The sequence below is a fragment of the Urtica dioica genome, chromosome 4, assembly GCF_054948205.1.
Source record: "Urtica dioica subsp. dioica isolate 48M chromosome 4, U.dioica_male_clone48M_v1_H2, whole genome shotgun sequence".
Lineage (NCBI taxonomy): Eukaryota > Viridiplantae > Streptophyta > Magnoliopsida > Rosales > Urticaceae > Urtica > Urtica dioica.
Window position 1 is genome coordinate 46,323,227 of NC_142759.1, and position 15,792 is coordinate 46,339,018.

The 15,792-nt window shown below is 39.6% G+C and overlaps 2 protein-coding genes across 2 annotated transcripts; one reads left to right on the top strand and one right to left on the bottom strand.

Annotated features, from left to right (window-relative positions):
* The first annotated feature begins 3,096 nt into the window (after window positions 1-3,096).
* On the top strand, window positions 3,097-3,721 carry LOC149401684 (Nucleic acid-binding, OB-fold-like protein). The gene is made up of 2 exons (XM_089610841.1): window positions 3,097-3,511; window positions 3,660-3,721. Exons 1-2 carry the CDS (start codon window positions 3,097-3,099, stop codon window positions 3,719-3,721), a joined length of 477 nt encoding a protein of 158 aa, XP_089466967.1.
* A 5,689-nt stretch (window positions 3,722-9,410) lies between these two features.
* Window positions 9,411-11,407, bottom strand: LOC149401685 (uncharacterized). Its single transcript, XM_089610842.1, has 4 exons — window positions 11,335-11,407; window positions 11,148-11,215; window positions 10,154-10,328; window positions 9,411-10,048 (listed from the first exon to the last, which is right to left on the bottom strand). Exons 1-4 carry the CDS (start codon window positions 11,405-11,407, stop codon window positions 9,411-9,413), a joined length of 954 nt encoding a protein of 317 aa, XP_089466968.1.
* Between the last annotated feature and the right edge of the window lie 4,385 nt (window positions 11,408-15,792).

Here is a 15,792-nt window from a genome sequence, read left to right on the forward strand (position 1 = left end):
ATATCTCGCGTCCATGTGTTGATCCTCGCGGCGGATTGTGGTCCTTTGCTGCCTCTTGCAACAGAATACGCAAACTATTAGGGGAATCTTGACCTTCCCCTTTGACTGTAGGGGTGATTCCCTAGTGGTTGTCCGGGCCCGTCGTTGCGCTTTTTGGACGCAAACTGGCGGGGGTTCTAGTTCGGGGGATTTTTCGTGTTCGGGGTCGACTTTCGACCGCAAACTTTCTAGCCAGGGCCGCCCTTTCCTCCTTGGCGATGGCCCACTTCAGTACTCGATGCATAGCATCTTCGATCGTGGCAGGCTGGTTCACGATCAGCTTCTTGCGGAACCGCGATTCGTGCGAGAGCGCGTTCTTTAGGGCCATAATCGATCATGCGTTGCTGATGTCGCTGATCTTGGACATGACTTCTTTGAATCGAGTCATGAAGATTCTCAGCAACTCTTGAGCCCCTAGCTGGAGCGACCATATAATGCTTCAAGAATAACATCGACAACTGGTCAAAGTTGTCTATGGTCCTTCTTCTAACTTCGGAAACCATTCTAGGGCAGGCCCAGTCAAATGTTCTATGAAGATGCGGCAATAACCGGCATCCATTTCGTTGTCGTTTAGGTGAACTCGCTCGACGATGATTCTGAATTCGGTCATGTGTGCCTTAGGGTCAGTGTTTCCCTCATAAAATTGGAGTCTAAGTTTTCATGCATCCCTGATCCAAACGCTTGTAATTCGTTCGGTGAACGGGGTACGGCAAGTTTCTTTGATCATGCGATCGATTTCCGGGGCTGCGCTTGTGGCATTGTGAACTCACGTTCTCACAGCGCGTAATCCTACATTGGTTTCGACCATGGTCCACTGTAACAAAGTAATTTTGTTATGGTCGTATCGGGCCTCGAGTAGGGTTAGTTCGCGAGCTCTTGCGGGCTCGACATCTGGGTGGTCAAGCTGATATAGGTTTCGAACTACCCCAGCCCGATAAGGCGGGACTTGGCACCCTGCATATTCATAGGCGAGTTGGGTCAACTCATAGAGCGTTTCGCTCTATGAGGTGCAGGTTCGGCAAAACTTGCGTGTTCTCGACGGGGTCGGAACATTGGGGATTTGGCCTGTGCAGGCCTGTTCTCGAGAGTCCTCATGTGTTGTGGGATTTCGCGAGGCGGAGGTGGAATTTCAGTATGGATTTCACCTTTGTTAGGGTTGGAAGTCACTTTGATTCCCGAGAAATCCAACTGAATTTCAGGTGGAAAATTCCTTCCCTGCCTGTTAGATCGCGCGGCGTTCAGTTTGGATTCCGCCGACGGGAGACCTACTGCATCGCAGTGGGATTCCAACGCTATGTGTCTGGATGAAAGTGTTGAGACTTCTCGCATCACGGTCTGGTATGACTGCTTCTGAGATATGGCTCTCTCGATAAGGGCCTCCGACATTGACTTCAATTCGGGGATCAATTCCAAACTGGGCGCGGGAATTGTCGAAGACGATGATGCCATGGGGTCAGAGTGACAAGAAGGAAGGTGTTGGAAGAATTTGGGCTTGAAGTGTAAGGAAAATTGATAGGTTTTTCACAGACGACGTCAAACTGTTGATGTGAGAAATCACACCAAAGTAGTCACGATAAATTTATGATTGGAAATAGGTCGATTTAAATTTTAGGTGGGCCTCAATTCTCCGTGACAAGACCAAACTGAAACTCTTGATAAATTGGGAAATAAATAAAGACGAAAAGCGGAATGTAAAATAAGCCCGGGGTCGTTTGTATTATGATCGCTTAAGAAACAGTACAAAGATATTAACTCGAAGATAAGAATCGAAAATAGAATCAAAGTAACGTCTCCGATATGGGCTTAATTGTCTTATATTTATAGTTTGGGAGATGAGGTTGTGAGCTCCAGACTGTTAGGGACACGTCATGTGTCAGTTGGGACTCACTACTGTGTCTTGTGCCACCTGTCGTTGGAGACCTATTCGTATGAAAAGCGGTTGCGGATTGATTGGACTGACGAGCTTTGTATCTCCGGGTCTTCGGGGAGCGGTTATCTCGAGCTGCCATTTGAATCTTCTGACGGTCTGGCGTAATACCTGAACGTGCTAACAACAAATACATAGGCTTTGGCCCAATTATCTTGTACTGGGACAAATCCTTGTTTTGTTAGATTGAATACAAAGTCCAACATCAACAAAGATAATATGCGAAGCAGTCGTGTGGCGAGTCGTGATCAAGTGGTGGCTATTTTAATAAAGGCGTTGTCAACAACGTTGTTAAAAAATCCTAAGAGAATGATTGGAATGAAGGATGGAAGAGCTTTGAGTTTAAGGGAGGAATTTGTTACAATAAACCCGCCAGTCAACTTTGAGTGATTAGATGAATGGACAAATAGTTATGGATTTGAGCATATAGTATACCAAATTGAATTCCTCTAAGTTTATTTTATAATGGTGTAAGTTTAAGATCATTTAAAGTTTTGAAGAATAAATTACGTCCGTTTTAGTAACTAATGGTCAGGAATAAATCTTGTTAAAATAAATTATTTTTATTGCTAGTTAATATCTCTACATTTTTTTCAAGCTGATGATATTAAGAGAGTATATAAAAATTTGTATGAGCTGATAATATAAGAATGAAAGAGAGAAAGATAATATAAAAATATTGGTTTAAATTTTGTTAGAAAAACTCTAAAAAATCACAAAGTTTACTTGCTGCAAAGGTTTGTGGTTGTTGCTCTTGTATTCTCCTTTCTTGCGTTTTGCATGTCCATTAGTATAAAAGAGAATGTGGCAAATGATATACATTAAAATGACCGGATATAGCTGACAAATTGCTCTTTCTCTATACTTTGAGAGAGGGTTTGTGCAATTACACGTAATCTTGCACGCTGAATGGGTATAATTGACATATTTGTAGTCAATTTGTGGCAAGGTTGAAATACTTTAAGATTTTCGAGGTGGCTTTTTAATTCATTTCTTCACAAATATATCCCTCGAATGAAATCCTCAAAAACTTCAAATATCTCCAGGAATTTCCAAACCCAATCCATTCCCTCTTATCTTCTCTTCCACAAAGAAAAGCGCTGAGAAGAGAGAAATAAGAAGAAAAAAAAATGTGGAGCTCAACTTCGCTCCAGAGCGCGAATCTCCATCTTCCTCTTCTCCCAAAAGCCCCAAAAACTTGCCTTCTATCGATCCCTGAGCCGCGATTTTCACCGAAATCATATCCAGCTTTCACGGCGGCGCCAAAATGGCGGCGGAGTCCGGTTCTGACGGCGGCGAAAGCTCCGGGAGGTTCGAAGGACAGCGTGGATAAATGGACGAGCGAGGGACTCGTGACTGAGTCTCTCCCGAACGGAATGTTCAGAGTCAAGCTCGATAATACCGATATGATCATCGGATATATCTGTGGGAAGATTCGGAAGAGCTTCATCAGGATTTTGCCCGGAGATAGAGTCAAGGTCGAGGTCAGTCGGTACGATTCCACTAGAGGAAGGATAGTCTACAGGCTTCGTAATAGCAAAGACGGTTCTTCATGAATGAAAAGTTAGGGCTTTTGTGAATTTGAGCTGTGGTGTTTTGTAAGGTTTCAGTTCGAATCTTGTATAAGATTAAGATTGATACTCTTGATTTATCTCTTTGATTTTGCTATGGAATATGAATTATACTCGATTAGGTGATGAAATGGCTACAAACAAACTACTTGATGATGTTATGATGCCATTACTGTTGGGATAGTCCCGCCGTCGATAATGCCCGGACCTAGTACAAATTAGTTGGGTCACACTAAGCTTATTAAAAAAGTAATGCTATTACTATTCGGTGAAACTCTAATTAGTCAATGTTGTTGGCCCTTATTTGTTCCAAGAAATAGTTTTTCAGTCGATTTGAAATTGAACCACAAATAAATGGTTCGAGGATTTGTAGCGATCGTGGTGTCGAAGAAATGGTGATCTGGTTTTAAGTTTGAGAGAGAGAGAGAGTTGTGGCCTTATGTAGAGACGCAGTCATGATAGCAGCACAGGTTGGTACATCCACGATGAGTACAATTAGAAGTCGAAACAAAATTTGTTCACTAAGTCAAATGTGTTTATAAACCAATATAGTAATTATAAGTAATAAAAATAAATAAATAAATAAATTTGTTCGGTGATTTTTTTTTTTTTTTACCCAAGAACATATACAAATTCTCAATTCTTACTCGGTAATGCAATAAGCTGCGGAGATTGATTCATCTGATTCCGCTTCATTTTCACAAGCTAATCCTCTTTTATGCCAAGCTCTATCTCCTTCTGTTGAGTATCGCAATCTTTGTCAAGCTAACACAAAGACAATTACCTAATTTGGCGTTCGCAAATCCTTTTCAGCGATCATAGTCACTTAGTCAAGCCTTGCACTGGACGCATTGTTCCCATCCTAGCGATCCATATAGGGTGGTGTGTACATAAGCTAGAAGTTGACATTGTCTTCCTCAAAAGTGCTATATGAAGATATATATACATGTGCCACTTCGTCCTCAAACAAGTTTTGCGAGTCTGGCTTAAACGATTTCGATGAGTCTTGTTGGATTGACACTTTGTCAACTCAAAGTCTAATACCTCTCTGCTTCTCCACTAACAAAAAGGGAATCTTCATTTTGTTATAATATATGTGGACGATATACTCCTAGTTGGAAACAATGACTTATCCATCTCCAAGTTCATTGACGAATGAAAATTTATTGAATGTGACCCGAAAATGGAGATAGAAGACTAAAGAGAGAGAACCTTTTGAGTGAAAGTGAACTTAAAATTGAGAGACGGTTTGATGCGAACCAAGCCGTTCTTCGGATCACATCACGACTTACTAGAGAGACTTTTAGATGGGAATCATTGATATGTATCGTTTGATTTCCTAACATTTTGAATATAGAAACAAAACACCATTACGAAATTGATTTTAATCAGTGTTCACTGATCACTGATGTCTCACGTTTGTGGGACCCAGAACCATGTAGTGATACTCTATTATTTACTATTTTTTTTTTCATCTGTTATCGAATTTTATGTGATAATTGTAAATAAACAATGTGTGTAATTTATAAATAAGAAAACAAATTAAAAAAGAGAAATTTCATTTTCTAGACCTAAAAGTGATGGAAATATCTTCATTAGACCCGTTAATTAAAAAATATCCAAAATTGGACTTTTGTACCAATTTTGGACAAAAATGCCCTCAATTCAAAATAAACCTCATATTCTCACTTCTCACTTTCTCTTCTCACTTTCTCCTTCATCTTCTCACTTTCTTCTCACTTCTCTCACTTTCTCTCACATTCAAAATAAACCTCATATTTCCTTCATCTTCTCACTTTCTCTTCTCACTTCTCTCACTTTCTCTCAAAACAAAATCCGAGCCAACCTATTCCGACGCCCACCTCACCACCTCCGACGCCCACCTCACCACCTCCGACGCCGACCTCACCACCTCCGACGCCCACCACCAACTCCGACGCCGACCCCGACCTCCATCAACCTCCATAGCTCTCAAAACCCCAAAATGACAAAAAAGATATGTTTTTTAATGGTTTTTTCATGGTTGCTTAGTGTAGCATAGATAAGAAATAAGATTAGAGTGGTTTTTTCATGGTTTTTTTTTTAAATCGCTGTGATTTTTTTTTTTTTAAATCTTGATGGATCCCGTCGGATCCCATCGGAATCAGTCGGGATCCAACCGATTCCGATGGGATCCGACGGGATCCGATGAAGTTGTCGCTATGGAGGTCTCGAATCGGGAGGTTGGAAATTTTTTTTTTTTTTTTAATTTTGATGGATCCCGTCGGATCCCATCAGAATCCCGACTGATTCTGATGGGATCTGACGGGATCCGACCGTCTCCGATGAGGTTGGTTCCCGTCGCTTGTTAAATTTTTTTTTTTTTTAAATCTCGACTGTCTCCGATGAAGTGGGTTCCCGTCGGTGGTTTGAAATGTTTTTTTTTTTTTTTAATTTTGATGGATCCCGTCGGATCCCATCGGAATCAGTCGGGATCCGACTGAATCCGACGGGATCCGACTGTCTCCGATGAGGTTGATTCCCGTCGGTTTGAAATGTTTTTTTTTTTTAAATCTTGAGAGAATCTAGTTAAATTTATTTGTGTTTGTTTTTATTTTTTTCAGATTTTAGTTATGTTTTTTGTTGGATTATTTTGAATGATATTTAGTTGTGTTAGTTGTGTTTTGAATGATATTTAATTGTGTTTTTAGTTGTGTTTTGAATCATATTTAATTTTAGTTGTGTTTTGAATGATATTTAATTTTAGTTGTGTTTTGAATGATATTTGTTTTGTTTTTATAATTTATTAGTGATCAAACTTGTTATAACTCGTGTTTTAGGAGAATTTGACGTTGCTATGTGAGAGTAATTTTCCGGGTCGAATCACGTATAGTGGTTCGGGAATGTTGAAGCTTGTGAAAGAAAAATTCACAGCTCTGGATCTACTTCAAAGGATTGCAGAGACTCCGTTCGCTCAATTCTTCGAGGCGACGACGTTAAATTTCTCTTCAGTACTCTTACACTCTCTGCTTCTTCGAAAGGTGGAGTCCACGAAAAGGGGTGAGATTCACTTCGGTATCGGAAATAAACGCGTGAGATTCGGTAAACTCGAATACGCGTTGATCACCGGATTCAGTATGGAAGACGGTCCAACGGCGGAGGAGCAGAACGAGCGAAGAAGTAATAGGCTCGTGACCGATCACTTAAACGGCGTGCGAAACGCCAAGTTCGAAGTCTTGACGAACGCGTTCAAGACATGTCAAGATCCGGAGGACGCGTACAAGCTCGGATTGTGCGTGTTTGTCGTTGGGTATCTCCTCGGAGTAGAACACAATCAGTCGGGATCCGACCGATTTTGATGGGATCCGACGGGATCCGATGAAGTTGTCGCTATGGAGGTCTCGAATCGGGAGGTTGGAATTTTTTTTTTTAAAAAATTTTGATGGATCCCATCGGAATCAGTCGGGATCCGACTGATTCCGATGGGATCCGACGGGATCCGACCGTCTCCGATGAGGTTGGTTCCCGTCGCTTGTTAATTTTTTTTTTTTTAAATCTCGACTGTCTCCGATGAAGTGGGTTCCCGTCGGTGGTTTGAAATGTTTTTTTTTTAAATTTTGATGGATCCCGTCGGATCCCATCGGAATCAGTCGGGATCCGACTGAATCCGATGGGATCCGACGGGATCCAACTGTCTCCGATGAGGTTGATTCCCGTCGGTTTGAAATGTTTTTTTTTTTTAATCTTGAGAGAATCTAGTTAAATTTATTTGTGTTTGTTTTTATTTTTTTTTTTCAGATTTTAGTTATGTTTTTTGTTGGATTGTTTTGAATGATATTTAGTTGTGTTAGTTGTGTTTTGAATGATATTTAATTGTGTTTTTAGTTGTGTTTTGAATCATATTTAATTTTAGTTGTGTTTTGAATGATATTTAATTTTAGTTGTGTTTTGAATGATATTTGTTTTGTTTTTATAATTTATTAGTGATCAAACTTGTTATAACTCGTGTTTTAGGAGAATTTGACATTGCTATGTGAGAGTAATTTTCCGGGTCGAATCACGTATAGTGGTTCGGGAATGTTGAAGCTTGTGAAAGAAAAATTCACAGCTCTGGATCTACTTCAAAGGATTGCAGAGACTCCGTTCGCTCAATTCTTCGAGGCGACGACGTTAAATTTATCTTCAGTACTCTTACACTCTCTGCTTCTTCGAAAGGTGGAGCCCACGAAAAGGGGTGAGATTCACTTCGGTATCGGAAATAAACGAGTGAGATTCGGTAAACTCGAATACGCGTTGATCACCGGATTCAGTATGGAAGACGGTCCGACGGCGGAGGAGCAGAACGAGCAAAGAAGTAATAGGCTCGTGACCGATCACTTAAACGGCGCGAAACGCCAAGTTTGAAGTCTTGACGAACGCGTTCAAGACATGTCAAGATCCAGAGGACGCGTACAAGCTCGGATTGTGCGTGTTTGTCATTGGGTATCTCCTCGGAGTAGAACACAACCGAGTCATTAACGACAAATATCTCTACATGGTTGAGGACTTGCCATTCTTCTATTCTCTGCCATGGGGGAACATCACGTGGACAGAGACGTTCTCCGCCCTCTCTGTGGACATGAAACGCTACTGTCTAAAACAAAAGGACAAATCCGCCAACGAGAACATTCTTCAGAAGGAGGCAAAGTATTCCTTACCGGGGAATTTGCACGCCGTGCAATATTGGGCGTTCGAGGCTATTCCGGAGATTGGTCAGCAGTTCGGGAACAATATCGGTGTTCGAGTACCGAGGATGCTTTCGTGATCAAGCGTTCGAGTGGTGACACGCAAGGACGTCGAGAAGGTTTTCCTTAAAAAAATGGTAATTTATAATTTATATCTTTTATACATAATTTATACACTTATCTAGATGTTAAGTATTCATAATTTTTTTTCCTCTTGTAGCTCGGTGTTCTTCAGATGTTGAGACCAAGGACCGGTGAGCGCGAGTTCTTCCAGCAACTAGAAACGCAACTCAGTCAATCGCTCTATCCGACTGAAGGCGAAAACGTGGTTGAGCCACGTAATATCGAGGAAGAGATTGATTTAGTACAATCAATCGCGAAAGAAGCAGACGGACTCAGAGAAGCGGAAAAGGACGAAGAGGAGAACTTGTGGAGTGATGAAGACGATGATGATGATCATGTTTCAGATACACCGCGAGAACCTCGTCAGGTAAATTTTATTTAGTAATTACTAGTTTTAGAGTAGTTATTAGTTTCAATCATGTGAAGTAGTTATTAGTTTCAATCATTTCAGCCCACACTTCGCGCAATGTGTGACAATGTATGTAAAAAAAATTATGAAGTATTATTTAATCATGGCGGGGAAATTCGACTTCCACCGTTTGGATGGGTAGTTGACGATACCATCCCACAATGTGTGACAAGGTATGTAAGAAAAATTATGAAGTATTATTTAAGAGTTATGTTATTTGTGTATAACATTTTCTGATTTTGTCTTTTAGTGGTGATTGTGGGATGTTCGCACTCAAATACATGGAGCATATCCTTGTCAACGCCAGTTTTGATACACTACGAAGCGAGAACATGAAGACGTTCAGGAAGAAATGGTCGACGGATCTATTTTACCAATTAGAAGAGCAATGATATTTATTAATTATTAGGATATCTCTAGTTTTATTTCATTAAATATATTGGATATCTTTAGTTTCATTTTATGATATAGTTTCATGTCATTAAATTTATATTTAATTATTTTAAAGTAATAAATAAAAATATAAACATAAACATAACCACAAACATGTTCAACTCAAACTTAAACGTCAATTGTTCAACAAAATAAGTTTAAAAAAAAAAAAGATAATGATCAACTTAATGAAAATAAACAAGTTTTCACTCTCTCCATGTGCATGTCTTCCTATTATGTCCCATACCACCACATTTACCACATTTCCGATGGATAACAACTTTTTCTCCTTGAGATGGGTATCGATTGACTCTTCGCCTTCCTTGTTTACTTTTCTTCGGCCGACCGGCTTGTTTCTTTTTAACTGGTGCCAACACCTTCATGTTTTTTATGTCATTCGGAACGTTCCACTGTTCTTCATTCCCAACAGGATATATAGACTCCTTGTACATCTCAATCCATATCTCTTTCGAATAGAAAGGACTGCACAACGAATAAATGTCCACAATCCTGTGTTGTGCGGATGCGATGGCATGCTCGCACGGGATTCCAAGTAGTTGTGGTAGTCCACAAGTGCATGTGTTATTCATCAAATGCACATCAAAGTCACCTCTCTCGTCTCTAACATTACATTCAAACATCCCGAGTCCGTAGGTATTCACGTATTGTGCTTTGCCGTTCAGATGTTCGAGATTATCTTGAAACTTCGGGGACAGTCTTGTATCACATTTTCTAGCAATTTCTTCTCGATTAAAAAACCATGTTTGAAGTGTGAATCTAATGAACTCAAGCAAAGTGGTGATGGGAAACGTTCTAGCATTCCTCGTCTTATTGTTGAAGCTTTCTGCATTATTGCTTGTCATTATATCATACCTATAGAAACAGTTACATATTAGCGACGTTCTGGTTAAAACACTTGTAATGATAAAGGGAAAAGTTTTAGTCTTACCATTTTCCAGGAAAAATGCTCTTGCCCACCGATCAAAACCGACTTCCTCGAGATACTTAGCCATCTCGACATCTTTTCTCCTCAATTGCTGAAAATGAGCTTCGAAAGCCCGCTTATTGAAGGCATAAGCGGCATCATACAGTTCAATTCCACAATGATCAGTCTTGAATTTGTGCTGGACATTTAGTTTGAGATGATGGAAGCATGCTCCATGAGAGATACCGGGAAACACCACTTCGACGCCATGTATGATGCTAACATGTCGATCGGATATGAACACCAACTCTTCAACGTCTTCACCGATAGCTTCTCTCAACTTTCTCAAAAACCAAATCCACAAAGCATGACACTCGCTATCTACTACCCCAAATGCAAGTGGATACAACTGAGAATTAGCATCCATCGCAATTGCGCATAGCAACTGTCCACCGTATTTTGTCTTCAAAAATGCACCGTCTAATGATATGACGGGTCGACAAGACTTGAACCCTCTACGACACGCCCCAATAGAAAAGAACGTGTATTTGAATCTATCGCCATCTTTCACAAACGCCGTAAGAGTCCCTGGATTCTTCTGCTCCAACATGTACAACCAAGATGGTAACTTCTGATAAGATTCTTCTGGCGTACCCCTTACGTAAGAAATTGCTTTCTCCCTTGTTCTCCAAGCTTTCAAGTACGATATGCCAACACCCCATCTTGTCTTGACTTCCTCTCTTATGTTATGCGCTGAATATTCAGCCATAGAGCTAATGTTGTACTTATCTTTGAAGACGTGCCCAATAACCCAAGGTGCAGCTCCTCTATGACCTTCTGTTCGAACCACACGCGCGCAAGAATGTCTACTCTCATACGACGTTATCTGCCACATGTCAGACCACTGCACAACACCCCTCAGCTTCCAAGTGCACATCTCATTTTTGCATATGACATACCATCTCTTTTTCGAAGACGATTTCACTCTAAACTCAAAATTATTTTTTAGAGCAAAAACATGAATCTGTTGCTTCGTCTGTTTCTTTGACTCAAACTCTTTCCCAAGGTATATATCTTCTGTGCTACCTATTGCATGTAATCAATGGTTATAAAATATATAACATAACATTTTCCATATTATAAGTAGATATCATTGTTTTTATTAGGAATAATTTCACTTTTGCCCCCTGAATTTATTGACGAACCACAGACCTTATCCCGCCTTTTGTTTTGTAACAACCGGCTACCATCAACTTTATTAACTTTTTCAAAACTCATCCTTCCGTCAAATATTTAACAGATTTAAGGGTAAAATCGTAAAAAAAATGACATTTATCATTAAGCAGCTTTTATTAATTGATAATTAGATATGCTTGGAATTCGGGAGGATAAGAAAAGTCAATATTATATTAAAATGTTTAATCTTTCACAAGCAGATTGTTTCTTCAACTACCCACACTTTTTTTGTTTAATCTTTTCGTATTTATATTAAAATGGCTTTGCATAACTGAATTTATTTTAGTCTAAATAAAAAAAACACAATATTCATTCCATCATGTAAATACACTAATTAGTCCATCTATTTAAAAGAGTAAGCCGGCCAACATGAATCACGATGGATGATTTTTTTTATTCATTTCTTTATTTATGTATTTTTTTGGGACTGTGATGATTTTATTTATGATTCAGAATTTTGATCCTATATATATATATATTGAAAAATAAAATAAAAAATAACATATTTCTATCTATGATATTTTAATTACAATTTACAAGATAATGTACTACTACTATTAAATTAATTTCCTAAATAAATACACATTGTTCGTGTTCAATAAAACCTACTCATCAAACAGAGTCACATAATCAAACGAACACGACACGTAGCTCAACAACTCTGGGATTTCAATAAAACCTTAATCTAACCTCAATCTGATTCATGAAATTCAGATTAAGAAGAAAACGTGATGTTTTCCTTGCCTTGACGTGAAATATGACGAACGCTTCTTCAGTCTTTGGGCCATCCCTTCTTTAACTCCGCCGCTGCATCACGGCGGTCGAATCCCTCGAATCATGCGAGCCAGATTTCGAACCCTAACAAGGAAATCCCAGTCCACGTAATCAATCAACCATAACAAGAACATCTAAACCCAATACCAGATTCAAATTTCGGTTTCAACACCATCTCAACAAGAATCCGAAATTAAACACATATCCAAGCAAAACAATGTTCAATAAACGTTACCCAATACTTGTATCAAGGTTTTAACCTCAAATCCATCATCAATTTGAAGGTCTACGCTCGGAATAAGAAAACCCCCAATTATATGAACGAACCTTAACCTCAAAATCCATTTTCGGGTTTGATTTTCTTACCTAAGTTTTCCGCGAATTCAGACTCCTTGGCACTCTCTCCTTCCTTTCCCGGCGTTCCTTTCCCGGTCGGCCGGCCACGGCGGCTCGCGGCGATTTTCTCTCGGCCACGGCGCGCGCATCCACGGAGAGCGCGAGTCATCAACTCCTCGCCGGTCTCCTCTTCTTCGTCCCTCTCTCTCCGTTGCTCCTTTCTCAGCGGGTCTCTTCTCCTTGTTGAACACCGTCGAACACCCGCGAAGAACCCCCGGCGAAGCTCTACTTCCTCGTGCGGGCTCTCCAACGAAGGTCAAGTCCTCGTGCGGGTTATATTAAAAAAAATTAACCGTTAAAAATACAAAATGTAAGGGTATATTGGTAAATTTATGTTTAAACTCATTTTATACAACGACACTTGTCAAATTCTGTTAGAAACTTTAACGGAAGGATGAGTTTTGAAAAAGTTAATAAAGTTGATGGTAGCCGGTTGTTACAAAACAAAAGGCGGGATAAGGTCTGTGGTTCGTCAATAAATTCAGGGGGCAAAAATGAAATTAATCCTTTTTATTACCTGTGGAAGAATGTGACAATAGAGTTGAACCTTCATTACGTTCTTCTTTGACAACATCAGCCGCTGTGAAGTCAGGGGCTTCCCATGAATAATGCACGAAATCCGTTTGTGAAACATCTTTACGAGGGTCACGTGACGGTTCACCTTGTTTTGATGGTTCACCGTGTCCTGATGGTACTGAAAAATGTTTAACAAAATCTTTATATTCTTCATGATTTACAAACTCTTCGAATTCTGTTTCTTTGTCACTGTTGTGTCCATCTTCTCCCTTGTCACTTTTATCTTCGTCAACTTTGTTATTTTGTTCTTCATCATCTTCTTCCTTGTTGTTGTGATAATGATCTCTATCATGCACGTATACTTCATCATCTCGACCGCTGATTATCAAATTCTTTCGTCTCTTGTTGAGTTCAACACGAGGCAACTCTTCATTGATAACATTTTTTCCTTTATCTACTTTGTTTGCACTGAACGCTGTGATTTCTTTCGATATCAAAGTTACACAAAGTGCATATTTTCTACGACTTTTGCACTTCGTATAATACTTAACATCAATATCGTCCTTCAACAAAGCAGGCTCAATCGACATATTACCCGCTTCATATGGAATTTCTAACTTTAAGTCATACTTTGATCTGTCTATATCGACTCTATTGTACACCTTGTCGACTAACCCCGTGTATGTCGTCTCTTTCGAAACTTCAAGCGGAAATGTTCTTGCATTTTTGAACACGTATAAGTGTCCATTTCTCTCCCATGTGCCGTTAACCATCAACAAAACTGCAACAAATATCACATAAAATACATTAAATAAAAAAAATATTTTTTATTTTTTCTTCATACACTATCGGATCCGGCCAGATCCGGTCGGATTCTGGCAGTTTGTCGGATCCGGTCGGATCCTGCCAGATCCGGTCGGATCCTGACCTTGCCAGATCTGGTCGGATCTTGCCAGATCCGGTCGGATCCTGTCCGAATTTTAGCTTAAATTTCATCGGAAATAGTACTTAAATTTCATCCTAAATTATCGGATTTCATCGGAAATAACGTTAAATTCCCGGTTATTTGACCTAAATCTACCAACTTTTTTTTTCTACACAAACTATATCAACATAACTATAAAAGATGAATGAATGAGCATACTAACCCATTTCGACGGGATTGATTGAAGTGGATACTCAAAAATGATGAAACGAGAGGAAATGAGAGAGGATGAGAGATGAAAAGAAGTAGAGAATGAAGTGAAGATGGTTATATTACCTTGAAAGGGTATTTTTGTCCGAAATTGGTACAAAAGTCTAATTTTAGATATTTATGAACTAGTGAGTCTAACTGAGATATTTTCATAACTTCGAGGTCTAGAAAATGAAATTTTTTAAAAAAGCAGTATTTTTGTAATGGTTTTTAAACTGAATCCGAAATAGTTTGGCCCAACAATCCCGGCCCAAATCTGCACCGGAATACGAAGTCTCTGGAACAAAACTTTTAACAACCGCCAGTCGCTAAAACCCTAGACCCCTTCCCCGTATAAATTCCACACCAAAAACCCTTGACTTCTCAAAATAGCCTCCCAAACGAAGAAACGCCAAAACCAAATACACAACAACATCAAAAAATGGCGGCCAAATCGATTATTAACGCCGCCAAATCTCCCCTGGGCCACTTCCTCCGAAGCTCAGCCCTATCGGCCGTACGCATCGCCGCGATCTCGAAACCTCTCCCGGAGGTGGAGGCTCTTCGGCTGAGCCTTTTTGACGCGAAAGCTCGAGACCTCGTCGGCGATGGAAGGATCTGGGAACTGAAATCCGAATCCTTCGGGATCCAGGCGCGTGGAAACAGAAAAATCGTCGATAGCGAGGACGATACGGACGATGAGGATTTCGATTGCGAGGACGATTTCGACGACGACGACGACGACGATGAATTGGTCGATGAGGATGACGACGACGACGACGAAGACGATAAGGTTGAAAAGAAGAAAAAGAGATAGTTTTTTCCTTTTCTTTTTCTTTTGTCGGTCATTTCTGAACTTTCGTTTTCGATAGTTGTTTGGAATTGGTTCTCATTCGCAGTGATCAAAAAATGTTTGCTTCTTGTGATGGATAATAACATAATAGATAATCGTTGAGCTACTGTATAACTTAAATGTCACCAATTGGAGATCAGTTAAAACTTAAAATTATAGCTGTCAAAAAACTAAATCCCAACCTTTCATAGAATTAGAGATCAGTTGAGTTAAAATATTTTCTCCATTTCATTTGTGTAATAATAAGCTCTCAGATAGTGCTTTTTGACTTGGTGCATTGTGATATTGAGGGGCCTTTCCTTGTAACTTTATACTTGGGTTTTATATACTGTTTAATTCTTGTGGATGATAGTAATCGTTTCTGATGGATTTTCTTGACGAAGCGAAAATCTGATTTTCACAACTTGATACCTAGATTTTATGTCATGGTCGAAACATAGATTTTATGTCATGGTCAAAACATAATTTGGATATGATATCAAGACGTTCAGGTCAGATAATGCCTCTGAGCTCATTCTCATAATTCTTCATCAAAATATGAACCTTACATCAGTTTTCATGTGTGAAAACACCACAGCAAAACTCTGACTGAGAGAAAGCATCATCATTTGTTGAACGTGGCCAAGGCTCTATACTTTAATTCCAAGATTCCTATAAAGTTTTGGGCAGATTGTGTCATGACTGATTATAGCTTTCTGATAGTGTTTGCGTACC